Raw genomic sequence first — 23,904 nt, 5'->3', positions numbered from 1 at the left:
CTTTTTTTTATTGCGCCGTCTCTTTGTGTCGATCCAAATAGCAATTGTAGCTTTGGAAACTGCTGCACGAAAAATTTCTGTGGATGAGCGGTCAAACCATCTCCTCAGGTCTTTCAGCTACGAGTTCTGGCGTCTTCCAACTGATCTTTTGCCCTGTACTTTACCTTCCAATATAATTTGGAGTAATTCAGATCTTTTACCTCTCAACAAATGACCTGTGGTTTTTTTGTTTACTCATGCCCCGAAGTACCTCACCGTTGGTAACTTTTTGTACCCATGGAATTCTCAGCATCTGTCTATATGTATATATATATATATATATATATATATATATACATTTCAAACGCATCTATTCTTTTTTCTGTTTCAGAGTCCATTGCCAACTTTCACAGCCATACAGCAAAACATAGAAAACGTAACATCTGATCATTAAAATTCTGAGCTCTAGACTAACGTCTGATCTTGTAAAAAATGTTTTCATGTTTATGAGTGTTTTTCTCGCTTGTACGATTCTTGATAGGATTTCTTTTTTTGGTTTACACTGGCTGTTGATATTTGCTCTCAAATATTTTATGGAAGTTACCTGTTTTATTAGTTGCCCCTTGGCATACAAATTTACGTTTGTTGGTATCTTTGAAAATACTAGAATTTTAGTTTTGGAAACGTTTAGATGTAAACCGAACATTTCGCTGTGGTGAACTACCGCATTTATTATATTTTCTAATTATTGCGCGTTGCTTGCTATTACGACGGTATCATCAGAGTACCTGATGTCTATGCTGATTCCGTTAATCTTAATTCCACCTTGAACCTCGTCTAATGCTTTTCTGAAAATAGATTCCGAATACAGATTAAATAATAGCGGTGATAAGACACAACCTTGTCGCACTCCTCGTCGGAATCGTATGTCTTCGGAAGTTGCTTATAACTTGTTTGTTTTCAATGATACACCCTATATATTTTTTAATTTTAAAAATATTCACGTTATTCTGAACATTTTTTTTAATACTTTCCTATACCTATTGTGAACCATTTTTGAGTAATAATGGTTTTTATATGAAAATTACACTTTTCTATCATGTATACAAAGTTCAATATCCTCTAATGTAATTTGAATAAGAATTTAAATTCCTTATGACCTTATTAACCATATACAGCTTTATTGTTTACATTTTTGTCACAAAAAATTAATGTTTTATAGACTATGTAGTGTTAATTTACAACTTTCATATTGTAAGTTAAACATTGAACAATTAAAAATATGCTATCAGAGAAAATACGCACTAGCTTATTTATGTAATAAATGTTTAAAAGTCGCCCATCAACTACCAAACATTTATAAAGTTCAGGTTCAGAGAACACTTTATTTATATATATATATATATATATATATATATATATATATATATATATATATATATATATATATATATATATATATATATACAAGGATTTCCACAGTTTTCACTGTATTCCTTCACTCAACCGTTTTCTCCAATTTTTCCTGTTTAGCCAGTCCCCTTCCTGTAGGTTTCTTCTACTCATTGCTTCGTCCACCTCATCTCTGAAAGATCTTCGGGGTCTGCCTCTCTTTCTTCTTCCTATCGGGCTCCACTCTGTTATTCTATTTATCCACCGATTTTGGTCTGCTCTTCTGACATGTCCGTACCAGGTTAACCTCTTTTGTTCGATGTAGTCTATTATGTCGGAGTTCATGCCCATTCTCCTCTTAATCTCCATGTTATTTATCCTATCTCTTCTTGTTACTCTGCAGCTTCTCCTTAGAAATTCCATCTCTGTTGCTCTTATTTTGTTTTTGGTTTTCTTATTTATTGTCCAATTTTCACACCCATAAGTGAGGATACTTCTTGTCATGGTATTATATATTTTTTTCTTTGTTTTCATGCTGATGTCATTATCCCATAGTACCGGGTTCAATTTTCGTATGCAGTCTCTTGTTTGTCCTAGTCTATTTTTTATATCTTCCTCCGTTGTTCCTTTGTTTGATATTATGAAACCTAAATACTTATACTTGTCTGTTCCTTTGATTTGTTTACCTTCGTCTATTTCCAGCTGTTTTATTTCTGTATTCTCCGTTGTTAGGTATTCAGTTTTCTTTAGGTTTATTTCCATCCCATTCTTTGTATATTCCTGCTCCAGTTTTCTCATCATAAAACTGAGGTCATCCTCGTCTTGTGCGATCACTATTTGGTCGTCGGCAAAAAAAAGTTTTGCCGACTTTATTTTTAACATATCCCAAAATATATTAATCTAACGGTGAAAATTGTGGTGATCTTAGTGGCCAGAGAAATGGACCTTTATTAGCTATCCATTTATCGCTGAATATTTCATCCAGCAAAGTGCCGACTCATCGAATATTGTGAGCTGGGGCTCCATCTTGTTGAAAGCAAGCCTCGTAAGCCTTATTATTTTGTAAAACGTGCTATACTGGTACAATTACTTGCCGTAAAATGTTGCAGTCACGATCTCCATTTAGATTTTCATCATAAATCATGAGAGCGAATATCTTATTATTTTTCAGAGCACAAAAAAACATTAAACGAAAATGACGTTTGAATTTACTACCCCACGTTAGCTAAGGATCTTCGTCACTCCAGAAATGACTGTTACGGAGGTTAAATATACTATTTTTTGTAAACTTCGATACATCAAACCAAATATTTTTTTTTTGTGAAATCTTGATCTTGGCATTTTATTAAAATCCTTTCACAAAAAATTCCACACGTCTCACATAATCTCCAGGTGGTAAATGTTGAGCAAGTGTATACAAATAAGGAGTTCAATGATGGTTTTTTAATTCTGTGAATTGTTCTAGTCGATGCCTGTAACAATTTCTGACATTCTCGTAAGGATGCATTTGCATAAGCTGCAATATATCCCAGGATATCTATTTGTAAGTATTCACTATCGACGTGTGTCTTGAGCGTGTTTATTTTACTTATAAACTGACCAAACTGAAAACAGCTGTTCAACAAACGTTTTACAGTTTTATGATTTGGTCCAGTTTTCTCAGGGTATCTCTCATCGAAACCACGACAAATTCTGGATACTATTCTGTTACACTCGCCGTAAATTATTATTGAATATAAAAAAAATATCATTTGTATATCCTCAATGAGCCATGATTATTTTGTCAAGAAAATTAGGCAAATTATTATTATAACTGTGACCCGACGGCATACAATACCGACGGTATTCAATATTAACAAGAACCAGTGGCAGATCCAAGGGGGGGGGGGTCACGGGGGTCATGACCACCCCCAAAACAAAATATCTATCAAATAATCCTATAAAAAATAATTTAAAACCCATCAACTCTATAAGCAAGAAGTCATGAGTTGAAATTATTCAGACTCATTTATTCTAGGAGTAAGTGTAGAATTATACGCAAGGCTTTTTAAATTTCTCTTTAAAAAAATCAACAATTCTAAATACAGTAATACCTCGACTAAGACTCCCACGAATTCAGAGTTAGCCGATTTTCAAATTTTGTCAATTTATCATTTGAGTGCCAGATAATCGTTCGATTATCGATGAGATAGAATTACCGCCCACACATTATTGCTCATTCAATGTACATGACATGACTTTTCGCACGAAATCAGCACATTTTTATTTTGTATTAGGTATTTCCTATCTTCAGTTTTGTCTACGAATTGGTTGTTTGTAATTTGAATATGTATTATAATTGTTGAGACTGTGTGCTACATTTTATAATTTATCTATAATAAATATCAAAGTGAATATTGTTGTTGCATTAGCTCTGTCTGATACTTTATGTAATCTGTGCCTTCTAAAGCAGAAATCTGAATTGGGTTTGGAAAATTAGTTTACGGATTTATTTATCAGATGTCGTTATTGCGTCCAGATCGAAGCCATTTTAGTGTTGCTTCTACTATAACAGGAAATATTGTTTTCACGTTCAGAGCGTTTGTGAATAGCCGTTTCGAAGATCCCTTTTAGGGTGAAATACGTATAAGCGGATACACAGACGCACTATACGTGAAATCAAATCTTAACTGTCTTTCCTTTTATAAAATTATATAATATTTACTTATCTTATGCTTATAGTATTTTAATCACTAAACTTTTATTTACCACTCGTTGCCGGCTGTTGCTGACAATTGGTGAGAAAAATTTCAATACCGAGTAAAAAAATATTTCACTCACTTATAGCCTAATATGCCTAATTATAGAAATAACTATTCCTGAATTAAATTATGTTTTTTGTTGAATAATTTAATTTAAATAAAATGCTGTTTACACTTATTCTTAAGGTTTCTTCTTCATTACGGAAGGGTGGCTATAACTACAGCAAATTGATCTCTATCTTAAGCTGTTCTTAATATCGAATGTGTGTCCATGTCTGTCCAGTCTTTTACATTCTTCAGCCAGGAGTATTTTTTTTCTTCCTGGACCTCTTTTTTCTTCTACTTTCTCTTTCAGTATGAGTCGTAGAAAGTTATATTTTTCTTCTCTGTAAATATGTCCTAGATAACTCGTTTTTCTGTTATTTACAATATTTAGGAGATCTCTCTCAGTCCTCATTCTTCTCAGCACCTCATTATTGGTCACGTGCTCTGTCGACGAAATCTTCAGCATTCTTCGAAAACCACATTTCAAAGGCTTCTATACGCTTCATACTTGTGATTCCGAGAGTCCATGTTTCCACTCCGTATAGCAATAAGGAATAAATGATTGTTCTTACAAATCGATATCGGATCAAACGATAAGATAGAGTTTATTAGGAATGTTAAATACATGCATTGATGTTTACACTTACATTGAGTTATTGCATTTAAATTACTTAACTTTGGTTTGTACTTATTTATCCTTGGTTTGTTCTTGATTTTGTAGCTATAGGATAGGTGGGTTTAAACTAATTGTCTTTAAAATACCGAGCTTAAATTGACAGTCCTTGATTTTTCAGTATTTATATTTTAATAACTTTACTTTGGTTTAATAGTCTTGTACATATGATTTTACTGTCATAGAGTATGTGGGTTTAAATTATTATTTTTTGTTTAAGTTTCAGACCCCTTAATGTTGTACCCTTCTTTGCACCCGTAGGGTATTTGAGTTTTAATGACTTCTCATTAGTTTAGCATATCTTCCATAGCTTACATAGCTTACATGAGGCACAAATCATATCAATCGTAAAGGTGCAAAAATCTAAATCCTCTATCAAAATCTAAATCCTGTATCAAAATCACACTCAAGACCCATGACCCCCCTAATAAAAATTTCTGGATCCGCCACTGACAAGAACTGATATTTGTCAGAATACTCCATAGGTTACTTGACAAATAAATTTTTTGTGACAAAAATGTGTAAAGTTAGTTTATTTGAAAACTGCATGAGATACCTAAAGGGATTACTAACATGGATTAATAGTGATAAACGTATTTTTCTAAAATAATAAATCACATACAGGGTGTCACATTTGAAAAAAAAAGGAATAATGCGAAAATTTAGGATGAAGGTTTTATGCTAATTTTGACAGCACCCTGTATAATAAAAAAAGCAACTTTAAATTGTAAACGATAAAGCTGTATGTGGTTAATAAGTTCCTAAGGAATTTAAACTTTTATTCAAATTACATTAAAAAGAATATTGATCTTTATATACGTGGTAGAAAAATGTAATTTTCATATAAAAACCATTAAGTATATGAAACCAGAGTTTGAATAATTTGTTTTGATCTGTTATGATATTAGTCTTTTGTTATTTTTGAGTAGTTAATTTTCTGAAAGTGTTTGTTATTTCTTTGAGTTTTTTATGGAAGTTGAAAGAGTCATGTTTTGCAAGTAGTATTTCTCCTCATTTTTAATTATTCATTTATTTTTGGTCACTCTTATTTTCACCTTACTCGTTTATTTATTACTTTGTATTCTCTATCACCATTCTTTAAATTTCTTTTTTCTTCCCTCAGCTCTATAATTTTCACTGCCATCCAACTTTTCTTTGCTTGTATTCTTTTGTAACCCAGAACATTTTGTGCAGTTTTTATTTTGAGTATTTTTTTTTCTAGTTAATTATTATCCAATATTTTTCTATAATATGACTTGACTCTGAATATGTTTACAACTCTTTAATTAAATTTTTAAAAAACAGCAAATTATCATTATAATTCTCTAAAAATTGTTTAGTTAATCTTGTTACCTTTGTTTTAAACCATTTGTATAACTTCCTCCTCTCTGTGACCTAGTGTTGTTGTGTCTTATATAAATCAATGCCTTAATAGGTCCCTAGGCGAGAAGAGTGTGTCCGTGTTCTCCTAATATCGATGTAATCCTTTATTTTGATAGGGCATTTAGGTAAATTATAATGATGGATACTGTCTTATTCCTTTTGTGTCTGGCTGTATGACAATAAGTCTAAGCCAAAAAAAAATTCTATAATAGTTGTATTATTTTATAAGGCTTCATTATTATGCCCAACGTGTTTCGTGGAGAGATCATTTTAACTTCGAACCTAAACTTACTAATTAGTGGGTTATGGTCAGAATAAGCATCTACTCTTTTAATGTCATTTTCGTATCGTTTCTTTATTAAGACTATATGGTTTTTAAGTTTGGCTTTTTGAGTGTCTTGTGGAGATTTTCATGTATATAATCGTCTGGCTAGTCGATAGTAGATACTTTTAATTATTATTTCTTCTTCCTGACATTATTGTACTAACATATTTCCTCATTCATTACTTTCTTCCAAGCCAAAAAGTCTCGTGACTTCTTCTACTGCTGTTTTTTCTAGCTTGGTCTTAAAGTAACCAATAATAATTTTTATTTCAATAGATTTTATTTATTTTTATGACATCCTTTAGTTGTTCATAGAATTGCTCAGCTTCTGTATCTGGTTTGTCCACTGTAGGAGCATATACCTGAAGTATATTTACAAAAGGGCCTTGGCTACTGAGCCCTTATTTGAAAATGGCGGCCATGTCTGCGTCAAGCCAAAGTTACCAAAAATAATTGGTCGAACAAAAATCATTCCGCATACTATTTACTTATATTTACCAACTAGTAAAACATTACCAATTATATACTACAAAGCAAGTTAAAATCCCTTAGGAATAATCTAATTTAAGTTTTTTAACTTAAAGTATTGCAAATTTTTAATTAATCTTCTCATTAAACTAACTAAAATACTTACCCTACTAATGCACAAGAAAAGTATGTCATCAACTTTTGTCGGTATTTTAACGTAAACATTAAAAATCCGACGCTTACCGCTGAACAAAAGTAAATAAATAGAGTTATTTCCCTAAAAAAGATAAAGAGAGTAAGTTCTACAAATACTATACTAAATACATTAAATTGTACATTCAGAAGACCTTAAACATATTAGACGCTATGAAATGTTTCGCTATACTATGAGCTCATCAAAAGTGATGTCAAACACCATCGATATAATACTAAGGAGATCCCTTGAATAAATACTTGTGTCCGAAGTAGCGAGTAACAATGACCGACTCTTGTTTCCGGAAAGTCAGTTGTATACGAAAAAAATTCTATATATAGGTATATATATATATATATATATATATATATATATATATATATATATATATATATATATATATGGGAGAGTAGGGTAAAGTGGAATAGCTAAACTTTGAAATTAAATAAATTTTACATTTTTCGAAATAAGATAAAGTAAAAATATAAGTAAATAAGATAAAGATAAGTAAAAAACATATCTTATAACCGCAACGTTTATGATCATTATCTCGAAATATAAATTAAATTAAGTCAGTAAATTTTTTGTTATGCGAAGGTTTGTCAGTCATTGTTTTTTTTTTCACTTTGCCCCACATGGTTGGGTAAAGTGAAATAGTTGGTGGGATAATGTGAGATATAACTAGCATATAAAAAAAGTCTTTAAATGAAAATTTAATTAAGAAAAATAACACAAAAGTACCTATTCTAATATTTGTTGCAAATGATAATTTAAAAATAATAAAAACATTTATAAATATTTAATTATTCCATGGCGAAGTGCAGAAAAATTGCTGAGAACGCTGACAATTTCACTTTTTAAAATAACACCGTCGTCAGGTATATCTGGAAACACCAATGAGTCCTGGTGGTTTCTGTAGTTTCTCAGGTAAGTAATGTCATATGCTTCTTCCTCGTAAATGTTTCCTAAACACTGCCCTTTAATTTTTCCAACAAATTTCATGGATGTTCCCTTTCTTATCTCTGTTAAAATTACCACGACATAATCATCTTTTTCAATATTCTTCTGTATTAAAGTAAATTCCTTATCTTTTCGACGAAGTAACTCTGTTGTTTAGAGTTCATCATCTAGTGAAATAAGTTCTTCTGAATCAGAATCCTGGCATATATTCGTGGACTCTTCGGAAGAGCTTTCACATTCCATCGATGTTTTTCGGGACTTTATTTTTTTAGCTTTACTTTTAATAGTTTCTTGGCTCAAATTTCGTTTAACATTTTTTACGGTTTTTGTATTTGGTTTTTCGAAACTCTGGTTTAGCTCTAACAAATACGGGGATGATGTTATAACAGCAGTTTTACCATGCCTACGTTTTCCACCCTTTTTTGTCAGTTTTAATGTTGCTTTTGGTAATGGAAGAATATCACTTGGAGATCGTAATTCTTTTAAAGGAGATGTGTGTGAGCTGCCGCAAGTGTTTTTTACATTATAAAATAAACGACAAGAAATTGATAAATCATTCTTGCTCTGAGGTGTCTGGTCGTTTTCATTATTGTCACCTGCTGATGTTTCAATATTAGGTTCAACTGTTTCTTTAGTTACCTGATTGTTTGAATCATAAGAAGCCCAAGGGTCACAACTCATTGGCTCAGGTTGAATAGAAGCTATTGCTGGAAAATAATCTGGGGTTTTTTCAAAAATATTTTCTCGTTCTGTTATTTGTGACGGTGCAAAATCTATGTCTGAAAATTTGGTATTATCGTATGGGACAATACCTGCTGACTTAAAACCATTTTCTGCATTTGAGAGTGTGGCTGCCCTTGCATACGCTTTACCAAATATTTGACCTACATCTTGTAAATCAATAAGTTTATTCGATTTGTTTCTCTGCCAGTTTCTAACCTCTTGAGTATAATAATTGCTTAAAGGATACATGAAACTTACGTCAAGTGGCTGGAGCTTGTCTGACGTATGTGGAGGAATTACTAAAATATGAACATGATGTTGTCTTGCTGTTTTAATTAAACCCAAATTTTTAACGTGTGTTGAATGTCCATCTAATATTAGGAGTGCAAGATCATTTTCAGTTGGATGTGTTTGTTTCAGAAAATGAGGGAACCAGATATTGCTCATTATTTCTGTCTGCATCCATCCAGATTTATGGAAAGTCACAATACTTCCTGGAGGCAAGTTTATCTCGTAAATAGGATTTCTTCTCTGGAACGCTGGATGCAAAAGATTAAAAATTTAACGAATTTATTAATTTACTAAAAAGAATACATTAAATTATTTACTTAACACATAATGTTACCTTTTAATATTAAAATATCGGGAATAACTATATTCACGTTAATCACCTGTCAAATTCACGTCGGACATTGTAGCTAGTAATGTGACGTCAGTTTCGTCGTTTATCAGCTATCAGCTTGATACAAAAATATCAACATATTACATCCTTAATATATTATATCAATGTCAAACACAAACCCAAATACAAGACAGTCCTCTTATTTATGTTTTCCATTACAGGGTTGACTTACCAAATATTCGATGTGCTCCAAGTAAAGCGGGACACTTTGTTAAAAGCGCAATTTTTTTGATAATTAAAAAATACCTAACTATTTTATATCAATTAAAAATATAACTTACTTGTATTTGTGCGTTTTATCTAGCAAAATTCCAAAAATAATTGATCCAACTGTTCCAGAAATAACCATAACAAATCCCATCCAACCGGCATTTTCATAATCTCCCTAAAAAAGTATTGTTTCTGTCAAATACTAAAAGTTTCTGTCAATTATTATTTTTCTAAAATGTTAAAGTAGATTTCACTTTGCAGTCAAGTACTGTGTATTGTATTCTCTGTACGTTGCTACTTACTTTCATTTTCCTTCTTCGTTTTAGCATTATTTTGGTTTGATTAGATACTTTGCTGTGTTCATTTTGTTGCTTCGGGCCTCCGATTTCTTTGGCACTATTAAGGATAATTTCCATTAATTGCAATTTATCCATTGCCCTTCGGTAGTGATTTAGTTTTCTTTCAGATTGTTAATATATAGTTATATCATTGGTTTTGCGATTAATTTTATTCTTTCTAGTTTTAGATCTAGAAAATTGTTTGGTCTGATTAGTCTATGGTCGCTGTCTATTTGAAATTTTTTTATTACACTGACATCTTTTCTAGTAGCAATCTTGTTGGTTATAATAAAGTTAATTTGGTTCTTAGTAATTTGTTTGATGCTACCTAAGTCCATTTTCTGTTCGATTTTTTTTTAAATAATTTATTTGCAGTAGACATGTTTTAATAGTGTGCAAACTGAACATTTTTCCCCTTTCATTTCTCGCACCGACTTCATACTTTCCCATGACTTGTTCCTTGCCATTTTTCTTCCTCACTTTGCATTAAAGTCACCAATTAAATACTTTGACTTATTAGAAGTGACTTTGTTGTTATTTAATGCTTTAGTTATGTTACTATTTCTTTTCCTCCATTTCTTCATCAGTGTGAGTAATCGTTGTGGACCATAGTTTTATTAAATAGTTATATATTTTTTTTCGATCAACGATGTGTTTCTATATAGAAACTTTTCAAAAGTTTTTTCTTATAGAAATCAATTTTAACATGTAACTAAAAAAATTTTTGTTAACTTAAGCTTTGTGTTAGCAAAAGTGTCCTTATATATTTATAGACCTTAGAGCAACAACGGTACATGTCATAAAAGTAAGTTTTTGAGAAAATCAATTAGGTATAAAGGTTTTAATCAAATTCTGAAATACCAAATATAGATTAGAAATTCAGTAAATGGTGTTATTTGAAAACTGTATATCTACTATCCTTAAAACGCTAAGCTAATTTTAAAAAAGTCGTTTTTGTAGAAAAAAAACAATAAAAATTCAAAAAAATGTGGCTTGCACCTTTATTACAAAAAAAATATTAATATAACAAGTTGTAAAATGGGTACCTTATCATAATATTAGAAGTTATATACAGTACTAACCATGAAAAACACAATACATAAATTGCAATTCTATAGTTAGAATTGTTTTAAAATCACTTTAATTTTCATCCTCCAGATCGCTAAAGTCATCCAAATGTTCTGTCTCATTATCGATATTATCATTATCTGTTCCCATATTTTCAACAACACCAATCCCTCTGTAGTAATTCTGGTAAATAGGTGGTATATAGCGAAGAAGCATCGAAATATTAGATGTTTTTTTTTTGGGATTTAATGGAATGGGTGCATCATATTTAATTTTTAAATCTCTTACATTCAGGCTTACTGCAATTTTAACACCTCTCCTACCAATATTGACAGATTCAAAAAATTCGTTCCAAAGATGTTTATAAAACAACGTTTGGAGTCTCGTGAATAAATTTAAATCTGCAGATTTTACTGAAATTAAGCTTTTCTTTATTTTCTGTTTGCGTTTTTTTGGTAATATTTTGGATCTGTAAATCCTTAAAAGACAAAATATCTTGTTGCTATAGAACAATGAATGACATTAAAAGGATTTTTCCTTTTTGATTTTAAGACTGCTTGATACCAATCAGCAGGAGTATACACCTGATTTAAATAACGCCGTTTACGTTTTTCAATAATTGTGAAGTCACGATCAAAAGGAAGATGCGTGTGTCCCACTACTACAAATCTATGTTATATTCTATCAAAGACACTTTCTTTAAATAGTTGTTGCCACAGACATACAATGGTCCAATTTTTGTTTTGTCCAGCGCAATTATCGCTATATACATCAAGCTTTCTACGTTCAGTAGGATTTTCTTGAAAATACTTATATTAATAATATACTATTAATCTCGTAACTTACACGTTTTGCTAAGTGTTCGGTCCACATATACATGTATCCCATTTCTTCAACGCAGTAACGTATTCCTAAGTTATAGGTCCAGATTTTTCGTAAATAAAAAGCAGGACCAACTGTCAATGAAGGTATAGGTAGAGCTTGCAGTAAATCAAAACTGATGACAAGTGTGTCTTTTGTTCTCTTAGCATTTTCTACTTCATCTTTCAGGCTGTTTTGCAAAGCTTCGGCCATTCGATGGTGTAGCTCAAGTTGAGTCTTTAACCTGTCTGCTGATGCTTCTGTACTGCCATCATTTCTAATTTGAATATTTAGAGTCACATTTTTTGCCTACCATAATGACTAGTGTATTTTGAGACTTAATATGCGTTTTTACGTTTTCACGATCACAGTCATTAATTTTATCTGCTCTGTTCTGGTGTTTGCCACATTTATCTGTTTTTGGATACTAGCACCTTCCTTCATTTGTTAGCATTAAAGTTGAATTCTTTTTCTTGATTTTTGCAATCCATGAACTGTAAGAAACTCTTGTTTGCATATTTTTACATACTTTACCCTTGATCTTTACAAAATATTGTATTGAAACATTTCGCGACGATACATGTTTTTTGGTTTTTTTTTGGCTTAGGTTCTTTTTTTGGAACAGATTTGATTTGGAAAAAAAGATAAATATTTTGTTTATCATAGTCACCCAAGTTCCAAAACGCATTAAAATCTGTGCTTCATTTTCTTGCAAAGTATCTCGATATTTGTTGCTACATTTACATGGAGGTCCGATTTCCCTGTTAGGTACTTGTCTTTGCCGTTTACTTACCTAGTGCCATTTACTTATGGCCCAAACTTCGATTGGTTTTTTTTTCTTATGTCTAGTCTGTCTCTCTAGGTTTGCCTGGCGCCATCTTGAAGAAGGGGCTTTCTCTGGCGTGGAAAGAGAACCTCGTCTGTCAAGCAAATCGTTTTTTTTTCGGTAGCAGCAGAAAATTCATTTGCCTGCAAACAAAAATAGTGTTATAATCCTGGGACTAGCATAAAAGTTTTGTAATAATTTTTAAGACAATAAGGGGATAAGCCATAAATCGACGTTAAATCGATATTATAACATACAAAGCAAGAATGATTTATTTTTTTATCAATATTACGAAAGCAGTAGAAGGTAGCTATGGCATTTTAGCATTAAGAAATGATAATACCATTGTTTATTACAAATAAAAAAAAAGAAAATTTAAGAAAGGGGACAAGCCACAAATTTTAATTACTCACCTGTGATTCACTACCTGAAGAGTGTACACTATCACTATTACTTTCAATATAGTCTTTGTCTTTAACACTATCATCAGAATCAAAATATGAATTAGAATCACTCTCAAAATCTTCATAATAAAACGATTTTGTGGAGCTGTTCGACTACTTGAAGTGGCCATCATAAAAATATGGTGGCTAGTACCGTTGTTGCACTTAAAATAGTTGATTTCAGTATAAAAGTAACAAGGATATTTATAACTCGTGGAATCATCTATGAAGCAAAAGCTGTAGTTTTTATTTTGTAGGTAGATAGGAACATAAAAATTTGAAAAATAGATATAATATCTATCTCGGGAGAGCCTGTAACTCTTAGAGAGTGCGTCCGCAGGTGGCGGATAAGGGAAAGCCCTCTCCAGTATCAGCTGGCGGGTAGGTGGGAAATAAAATACCACCCGCGGACCAACAGGTAGGGCAGACGATACTCTTAAGCTGCAGTGAAAGCAAACCATCTAGGAGAAGGAAAGCTCCAAAATCAAACCCTGGTCCTCCAAGTTGGAGGTTGGGGCATCGGGTTAACCATTCGATACTCGTCAAAAATTGTAAAGGTTAAAAACTCCAAAATCCAGCCTCGGAACCGGACATACTACGGAACAGGAAAATGATTTTTGCGACATGGAACGTCCAAAGGATCTCAAAGAAAGCTCCAGAAATCTTAGAAGAACTATACAAAATGAAGATAGACATAGGTATTATTACGGAAACCAAACGGAAAGGTCAAGGATCGGAAAGCCTAGGTAAATACGATCATTTCTACACCGGAGTCACAAAAGAACTTAGAGCTCAACAAGGAGTCTCCATTGTGATAAACCGTCTCTTCAGAAAATACATTACATCATGGGAAGGCATCAACGAAAGAATGATAAAAATAAATATATGTATAATAGGAGACAGACTGACCATTCTGGGAATATATGCAATCAATGACGATGCTATTGTAAATGTGAAAGATAACTTTTTCGAACAACCGAATGAAGAAATCACATAGGTGGGAACACAAGAGAAATAATAATCTTGGGAGACCTCAACAGCAGAGTCGGAAAAAAGAACAACGATAAAGTAGTAGGTAGATATGGAGAAGATAATACGAACAATAACTGAGAAAGGTTAATAGATATATGCGAACAGAACGGACTCAACAGAACAGAATCATGAATGGATATTTACAACATAGAAACATTCATAAATATACGTGGACTCAGGAAACCCGAAACTTAAAATCAGTTATAGACTATGTCATCCTCCAACAAAAAAGTTGACTGAAAACAACAGACGTCGACGTAAGAGCATGTAGAGGACCCACTAGCTGCAGTGACCACTACCTCCTACGTTCAGATATTTCATTTTCACATAAAAGAGAACAGAAAACGCCGCAATATAACCATACAAAAGAAGTAAGTACAAGAAGTATGATACAATTTGAATAGTTTACACCAAGAAAGTGTTAGAAACATATATAAACGTAGACTGGAACAAAAACTAATTGAAACGGAAGATAATACCAGGAACGTTAATCAGTTATACAAAACCATCAAAGAATGTATACACGCCGCTGCCCTAGAAGCACTAGGGTGATATGAAAAGATCGGACAACAAAAACCATATTGGTGGGATCAAGATATTTCGCACGAAATAACACAGAAAAGAAAATTGTATCAAAAATATCTTAACACAAGAAATGTGGAAGCCAGAATCGAATACAAAAGAATGCAAGCGATGGTCAGAAGCAAAATATGCCAAAAGAAAAATGAATCATGGAAAAAAAAGTGCACCATGCTAAATACATACATTGGTGGAAACCAAAGTTCAGAAAGCTGGAAACTGTTAAAAAATTTAAGAAACAACAGAAAAAGAAATATTATCCGGTCCATATCACCGCAAACTTGGGAAATACTTTAAAGATTTACTAATAGAGACAAGAGAGCCCTTCAAACAGCTAGAGAACTATGGTCTTTAAGGCGTCAGGCTGATAGGATCACCAATCAGAATAAATGAGAGAGAAGTCGAAACCGTATGCAGACATCTAAAGAATGGCAAATCACCTGGCCCAGGAAATGTAGCTCCGGAACTCATCAAACATGGACCCAAAATACTAATTCAACGGCTACGACAACTTTTCCAGGAATGCATAAATAAACATGAACTACCTGAGGAATGGAAAGAATCACATATGAGCACCATCCATAAAAAGGGAGATAAATCAAAACCTGAAAAATATAGAGGAATTGCAGTTACTAGTAGTACCTACTAACAGAATATATGGGAAAATAATAAAAAATCGAATAGAAGGAGAATACCAAGATATAGAAGCCGAAGAACAGGGTGGTTTTCGTGTAGGTCGATCTACAATAGACCATGTCTTCTCTATTACTCATATAATTGAAAACAAAGTTGCTCGTGGCCAAGAAGTCCACCTGACGTTTGTAGACGGAACGCATATGATAGTGTCCCGCTTGATAAATTATGGGAGGCACTGGGGAAAACAAATATAAATATAGAATTGATTAAAGCGGTAAAAACGTTGTACTACCAACAAACAACCAGAATTAAAACAGGAAATCTGATTACACCGGGATTCAAAGTGACTAAAGGAATAAGACAAGGATGCTATATATCACCAACATTATTCAAAATATACCTCGAAGCAGCACTCAACAAATGGAAGAAAAAATGTATGAATATGGGCATACTACTAATGGACTTAACTTTGTACACTCTGTGCTTTACGGATGATCAGATCATCATCGCACAGCACTCTGAAGACCTTAGTTACATGATGCGAAAAGTGAATATGGAAAAAACTGAGTACATGAGTATCGGAGGAGATCAACATAACCCTAGTAGAGGAAAATCAAGAGATCAAACTATGTGACGACTGCAAATACCTAGGAGTAAAGATCACTCAGGACAGAACAGAAAATGCTTAGAGCAACAGAAATGGACTTCTGGCGCCGCTCGGTGGGAATCTCCAGACGCCACAGAATAACAAACGAGAGAGTCCGAGAAATCATGGGGGTTACACATAATATTGTTGATGACATCAAAACGACACGACTCAGATGGTACGGACACGTAAGGAGAATGCCGAAGAATAGAATACCAAGACAAATAATTCTTGAATGGCAACCGAGAGGTAGGCGGAGACCAGGAAGGCCTAGAAGAAGTTGGAGAGAAGGAGTTGATAAAGAAATCAGGGAAAGAGAACTGGAGAACTGATGGTATATATAATATACCATCGGTAATCATCCCGCAGAACTACAAGAACTTATAAGTGACATAAATGCAGCTACCAATGAAGTTGGGCTAAAAATGCACTTGGCAAAAACAAAACCCATATACTTTGATCTAGTGGATGTCCAAGATGTAATATTAAACAACACAATTAATACATAAATCTGGCTCCTTACACCCAGAAAGCAACCGAAGAATGTAATTGGCTTGGGCATTTTTTGATACAAATGTTGTAACCTGTGTTCATCTAAAGAAAGGGGCATTCGATTAGTGTATACAACCAGTCATGATATACTGCTGCGAAACTTGGACACTAAAGAAAGATAAAATAGATAAACACAAAGTCACTCAAAGGTCAACGTAGCGATGTATGTTAGGCATAATAAAGAGAGATTGCAAAAAAAGAGCATGATGCAATCCACAGAATCAATTCTTAAAAATAGCAGTGGGTGGGAAATTTAGCGAGAAGAACTGACAATAGATGGTCCACTAGAATTACACTGTGGTATTGTCCTTGAAGCGTCAAGCGACCAAGACGACGTCCAAATTTAAGATGGGACTATGACATAAAGAAATAACCAGGTACATGGCACAGATAAGCGAGTATTAGACAACCATAAACAGAAATGAAGAACGACTATGTAATGGAGATTGTACCTTTGGTAAAGTAATCGGTAAAATACGCTCAGAATGATGATGATTATGATATATACTCGTATATCAAAGTATTTCTTATCTACTTACCTCAAAGAATTGCAAAATAAATTGATTAAGCAAAGTACCCACTGCAGAGAAGACTGCGATATTTATACTATAGGCTACCATATGAATAACAAATCCTCGATTTAAAAACAATTTTTTTATAGATTTGAAGAAGACACTGGTGTCAAATTCTTGTTTGTTCAGTCTTAAAAGCGCTTGTGCGTTACTAGGGGGTAGTGGAGGTTCCTTTGGGAAGTCTGAAACATAAAAAGTATTAGTTTAAAACACTGATATCAGTCTAAAAGTTACTTGAAAATTTTCAACGAGGATCAGCGGGCATCAAACAATTTTTTAAATTTAAAATTTAATTCCAATCACTTGAAAAGTAAATAATTTAATTTCATATATTTTATGTTCAGTAAGAATGTTTGATTTTGTTCTGTTAAAGCAAATAAAATAAATATAATATTTATATATAATTTATTACACACAATAAAATTTATTTTATTAATGACATTTTAAATGTATTAATTATTCAGTGAACTGTACTATACTAGAACTCTCTATACAGGGTGTTTTAAAAAGGTATATCATAAATTAAATCACGCATTCCGGAGACAAAAATAAACTGATTGAATCCAACTTACCTTAGTACAAAAGTGTACACAAAAAAACTTACAGCCCTTTGAAGTTACAAAATAAAAATTGTTTTTTTGCATTATCTCCTAAACTATTTGACATTTTGTAATAAAAATGGACACGTTACTTTCTTGTTCTGAAAGCATTTTTCAAACAAAAAAACAACAAAATCTAAGCGCACAGAAAAATTGTAAGAGTGGTGTGCAGCCCTAAATCCCCTCAAACTTTTGAGTTCGTCAAATCAAATGAATTTTGTGGCATCATTAGTTTAACACATTATTTTTAAAACTTGCCTCCTATCACTTTTTCAAAAAACTAGTTTTTCCTAGTTGGCCATAAAATTACAATTAGTTTCTACGGATACAATAATTACAAATAGTTCCATCAATAATAGTCAATAATTTGAAGCTATCATTTATTGTGTGAAGAAGATTAATATTAAAAATTTTGATATTACAATGGCCTACACATTTCAGGAAATGGCAGATATGCATTTAACTTTGGGTAAGTTGGATCAGATTAAATTATGATTTCAATAAACTATCGGGCATATCGTAGGTGAATGTCAAAGAATAGTGCAGCAGCCGCAAGGCGTTATGCAGTAAAATTCCCCAATCGAAATACACCCGGTAGACGATTATTTCTGACCATTGATCGTCGTTTACGGGAAACGGGTACATTCCAACCGCAAGTTGCTGGCAATAGTGGTCGTCCAATAATGGATGCAACTGATGAAGACATTTTAGAAATCATTGAAGAAGTCCCTGGAACAAGTACAAGGGTAATATCTGCTCAACTAAATGTTCCTCACGTAAGGGTTTGGAGGCGTTTGAAGGATCAGCTGCTTAAACCCTAGCACTTAACAACGGTTCAAGAGTTATTGGTTGAATATTATCCTAAAAAGATTGGATTTTGCGATTGGTTGTTAATGGAAAACACTCGAAATGTTAATTTTATTAGAAATATTTTGTTTACTGACGAGGCTACCTTCAGTAGAAATGGAATAACAAACCATCATAACGAGCACATTTGGGCCGACGAAAATCCTCACGCTAAAAAAACGACTCATCACCAAAGGACTTTTAAAGTTAATGTTTGGGCAGGAATTGTGGATAACAATCTAACAGGCCCAGTATTTCTTCCCAACAATTTAAATGGTGATAATTATTTGCAGTTCTTGGCAAACGATTTACAAGAGTATTTGGAAGAAGTGAATATTGCAATAAGGCAAAATATGTGGTTTCTACAAGATGGCGCTCCACCGCATTACAGTAATGAAGTCACGGAATACCTTTGCAGGCAGTATCCTGGTCGGTGGATTGGAAGGGGTCGTGACGCACCTATTTCTTGGCCACCCAGAAGTCCAGGTCTTAACCCCATGGACTTTTGCTTTTGGGGGTTTATGAAAGAGAAAGCGTATTATGTAACAATAGAGGACGAACAACAATTGAGGGTTAGAAAAATTGAAGCTGCAAATCAATTTCGTCAGAAAAATACGATGTTTCAGCGCATTCGGTTATCCTTATTAAAACGATACCGAATGTGTATTGAAGAAAATGGGGGTCATTTTGAACATTTATTGTAATATCATATTTATAGAGGGTATAGACATTTTTTTGTAGTTGTTAATTCATTTAAGCCATTTATTTAGTTGCACGTAATTTTTTAAAGGTTAATGAAAAGGGCCGTAACTCAATAAAAACTGTTTTTTGAAAAAAGTGATGAGACAAAAACATTTTAAAAATAATGTGTTAAACTAATGATGCCACAAAATTTATTTGATTTGAACGTACTCAAAAGTTTGGGGGGATTTAGGGCTGCACACCCCCCTTAAAATTTTTCTGTGCGCTTAGATTTTGTTGTTTCTTTTTTATGAAAAATTCTTTCAGAACAAAAAAGTAACGTGTCCATTTTTATTACAAAATGTCAAGTAGTTTAGGAGATAATGCAAAAAAACAATTTTTATTTTGTAACTTCAAAGGGCTGTAACTTTTTTTGTGTACAGTTTTGTACTAAGGTAAGTTGGATTCAATCAATTAATTTTTGTTCCCGGAATGCGTGATTTAATTTATGACATACATTCTTGAAACACCCTGTATAATATAATCTCTCTTCTATGGCTCTACAGCCCACGTCAGCCCCTGTCTTCTCCCATCATCCGCCTCCAAGTTATGGTGGCGCATCTGTTATGAGTGGTGGATTAAATGGTGTGGAAAAATTATTAAGAAAACATTCTCTTGCAAATTACGTACATTGCTATGCACACCAAATGAGTTTAATTATGACAATTGCGTGTTCTATCAATAAGCAGGCTAGGATATATTTTTCTAATTTATCCGGTTTGTGCTCATTCTTTTCTACGTCTCCTCAAAGAACAAAAATTTTAGATGAGGTGATTAACCGCAGGTTGCTAAAATCTTCCCAAACACGTTGCAATTTTTAATCACGGGGTATTCATATTGTTGATGAAAATGGAAAAGATTCTATTGCAGTTATGGTCATTATACAAAGTATAGTTATTAATCAAGCAAATGATTATAAATTCAAGCTTCAGGATAAACATTTTGTATTTTGGTTATTTTTTGTTAAATAATGCCTTACTTGGAAATTATTTTTCATCAATTGCAAAAAGTATTTTCTGATTCTGTTAAGGTGAAAAAAGATTTGGAGCATTTTAAAGCAGCAATTTAAGATATAAAGGAGAAAATGGACGTCAATATTGACATTATTCAAGGAGAAATAAACCCGTCATAGGGAGAAACGGATAATAATAAACTAAAAAAAGGCGCGAATTGAAGAGGACAGGTCCAGCAGATAACGGGAAACCTTAGAGATATGCGATGCAGTTTTGTTGCAAATAAAAACAAGGTTTACCTTCTCCGGACATTTAGTTGCTTCTAGTTTATTTATGTCGAAGTTTTCTGCTTATACGCATCGCATCAGTTTCCCGAATCATTCCATATACTTCGCCTTTATATATCTTTTAGCGTTAACATTAAGAAAAATCCTATAGAATTAAATTTAGCCATTTTTCTAATGAAATTTGAAATCAACAACAGTTTCAATGCATTAGAAATACATTCTAGGAGATTGGTTCGTAGTTATATTACCAACACTCTGATTTATGTGGACATTGACAAAGACATTCAAAGTAATATAAAGCGAACCTCAGAACGAAGCAAAAATTATTTCAAGGCAAACGCATCAGCAATCACCGGAAAAGTCTTTTTGACAAATTAAAAACTTTGCCTTATAAAGTAATAAAACAAATAAATGATCTGATTCTTTTTATTTTTTTTTGAGCATCGACAAGAAGCGAAACTAATCTGACTTAAGAATGGCAAGTGAGAGCTTGATAAAACGTCGTCATAGAATAGTTCTGCAGACAACCGCACTTTTAAAGTGAATTCAATACAGAAATAAATAATTTTATTATTTACCGCTATTTCAATTTGCTGTATATAATAATACAATGTTATAAAATGTTTATAAAATATTGAATATACTTACACACTAATACTACGATTGTGACTGGAACCATTGACCCAGCTAGTAACCAACACAGGATTTTCAACTGGGATCCAATTTGTTCGACGTCACCATCTTTTACTATTAACGGGGGTAGAATATAACCGATTGCACACCCCACTTGGGTTCCAAATACTCCGAGGGAGCATGCCGTTGATACCTATAATTATTATAAGAAGAATTTTAGTCCCGGAAAAATTTAGCCCCGGAAACATTTTTATCTGACGATTCTATGACATTTTGTTATGTTCGTTAATATTTTATTCATTTGTCACTGATTAGGAAAATTATTTTATATCAACGGAGTCAAAGGTTTTTATTTCGATGATCATTATTATTATTAATTCTCAAAATAACGGTCAAACTTAATGTGAATTTTTGGGTTCTCCCGGAAAAATATTAATTTTTGGCGGTTTTCTGAAGATATTGTAATTGTGCTAAATAATTATTAATCTTCTTGAGATTTGGGAAATTTGAATTGATTATTGGTAAATAAATGAATTTTCAAAGGAAAAGACAGTTAAGATTTGATTTCACGTACAGGGCGCCTGCGCATCCGCCTATACGTATTTCGGCCTAATAGGCCTCATCAGAACGGCTTTCGCAGTCGCTCTGAACGTGAAAATAAATCCTCTCTGTCTTAGGAAGCAACTCTATGTTCATGGCTTCGTATAGACGCAAATAGCGACATCTGATAATAAAATCCGTAAACTAATTTTCGAAACCAAATTCAGAATTTCGCTTTAATCTGTGCCTTCTAAGAATTGCAAGGCAAAACAGACGTTGATAAAGATGTTATTAGAGACGTGGGGAATCTAAAAATTGCATTCCACAACATATCTCCTCAACTAAGCAAAATTCTTAGCGAATTGGTTTCTAGTACTCGTACAGAGTATATCGGAATAAAAAGGAAAATACAGTTAAGATTTGAGTTCACGTACAGGGCGCCTGCGCATCCGCTTATGCGTATTTCGGCCTAATAGGCCTCATCAGAATGGCTTTCGCAGTCGCTCTGAATGTGAAAATAAATCTTTTCTGTCTTAGGAAGCAACTCTAACATGGCTTCGTATAGACGCAAATAGCGAAATCTGATAATAAAATCCGTAAACTAATTGCTGTTACCAGTTACTGCTTGCTTCAGTTACCAGCTGAAGTCCGTTTGAAGAGGTTTACTCTCCGGACACTGGAACTCACTTAAAGCATGGGTGTATGTTACCTGAAGTAAAATTTAATTAAAATATTAAACATCAAATAATATTAACAACATCATGTACAATCTTTGGTAACATAATATATTTTAAAGGGTTTTTACCCAAATATTTTGGTAGCTCAGGCATGGTAACCTGTATTTTTAACCTGATGATGGAACTGTTGTTCCAAAAACGTTCGTGTTTTTAATGTAGCCCTTTTAAGGGTTTTTATAAAATATACCTATATACAAAGATTAACCTCTTTTTGTGATACGTGGTATACAGCCAGCTGCAGGAATTATTTTCCTTGTGGATTTTTTTAATTCGTTAATTAGTATTTCGTGAGGTATGGAAGGGCATACGTTGAAGAGAACAATTCTCTTTGCTTGAGTTATTAACTTCCTGGCTCAAACAATTTCACCTAAAACTTTAATGTATCCAATGTTGTTTATGAATAATCGGGAGGAATAGTTTATTGGATAATCGGGAGCAGAAAATTATATTTTTGGGTTGAAAAATATTTCCCAAGGGGAAAAGTCAAACACAATTTGGTTTTAGAAACAACCTTGGAACCAGAGAAGCATTATTCAGTTTGCAGGTCCTGGTTAAAAGATGTAGGGATATAGAACAATCAGTATATATATATATATATATATATATATATATATATATATATATATATATATATATATATGTATATATATATATATATATATATATGTATATATATATATATATATATGTATATATATATATGTATATATATATATATATATATATATATATATATATATGTACATATATATATATATGTATATATATATATATATATATATATATATATGTACTTTATCGACTATCAACTTCGAAAAAGCCTTTAACCGGGTCACCCACGACAAACTGATAGGTGTTTTAAAACTAATGAGAATTGATGACCAAGACCTCCGTATTATCAAAAATTTGTATTGGTATCAATGTGCAAACATACGAATTGGTCAGAATATGACGGAAGCAGTGAAAATACGACGGGGGGTAAGGCAAGGGTGTATTTTATCACCTCTGCTTTTTATATCTATTCCGAATTTATTTACAAAGAAGTCTTAGATAAAGAAGCTGGCATTAAAATCAACGAGATTAATTTCAACAATCTCAGATACGCAGACGACACGGTACCGATTGCATCCAATAAAAAGGGTTGAAAATACTTATAAACATAGTGACCGAAACATGTGTTGAATATGGGCTAAAGCTTAATATCTCTAAGACAAAATTTACGGTTGTCAGCAAAACAGAGT

General features: G+C 32.7%; 1 protein-coding gene across 3 annotated transcripts in view; it reads right to left on the bottom strand.

The window, feature by feature from the left end:
* The window catches only part of LOC140446238 (uncharacterized MFS-type transporter C09D4.1-like), a 57,286-nt gene that overhangs the window by 16,975 nt on the left and 16,407 nt on the right, over nucleotides 1–23,904 (bottom strand). For all 3 annotated transcript variants that reach the window (XM_072538776.1, XM_072538773.1, XM_072538775.1), the window contains 4 exons: nucleotides 21,402–21,579; nucleotides 17,295–17,509; nucleotides 9,846–9,949; nucleotides 7,173–7,283 (listed from right to left, as the gene is read on the bottom strand). In XM_072538776.1, coding sequence (XP_072394877.1) covers nucleotides 7,173–7,283; nucleotides 9,846–9,949; nucleotides 17,295–17,509; nucleotides 21,402–21,579 — 608 coding nt within the window. The remainder of the gene's footprint in view (nucleotides 1–7,172; nucleotides 7,284–9,845; nucleotides 9,950–17,294; nucleotides 17,510–21,401; nucleotides 21,580–23,904) is intronic.

Source organism: Diabrotica undecimpunctata, chromosome 7 (genome assembly GCF_040954645.1).
Source record: "Diabrotica undecimpunctata isolate CICGRU chromosome 7, icDiaUnde3, whole genome shotgun sequence".
Classification (NCBI taxonomy): Eukaryota; Metazoa; Arthropoda; class Insecta; order Coleoptera; family Chrysomelidae; genus Diabrotica; species Diabrotica undecimpunctata.
This window is presented reverse-complemented; position numbering and strand designations above follow the sequence as displayed.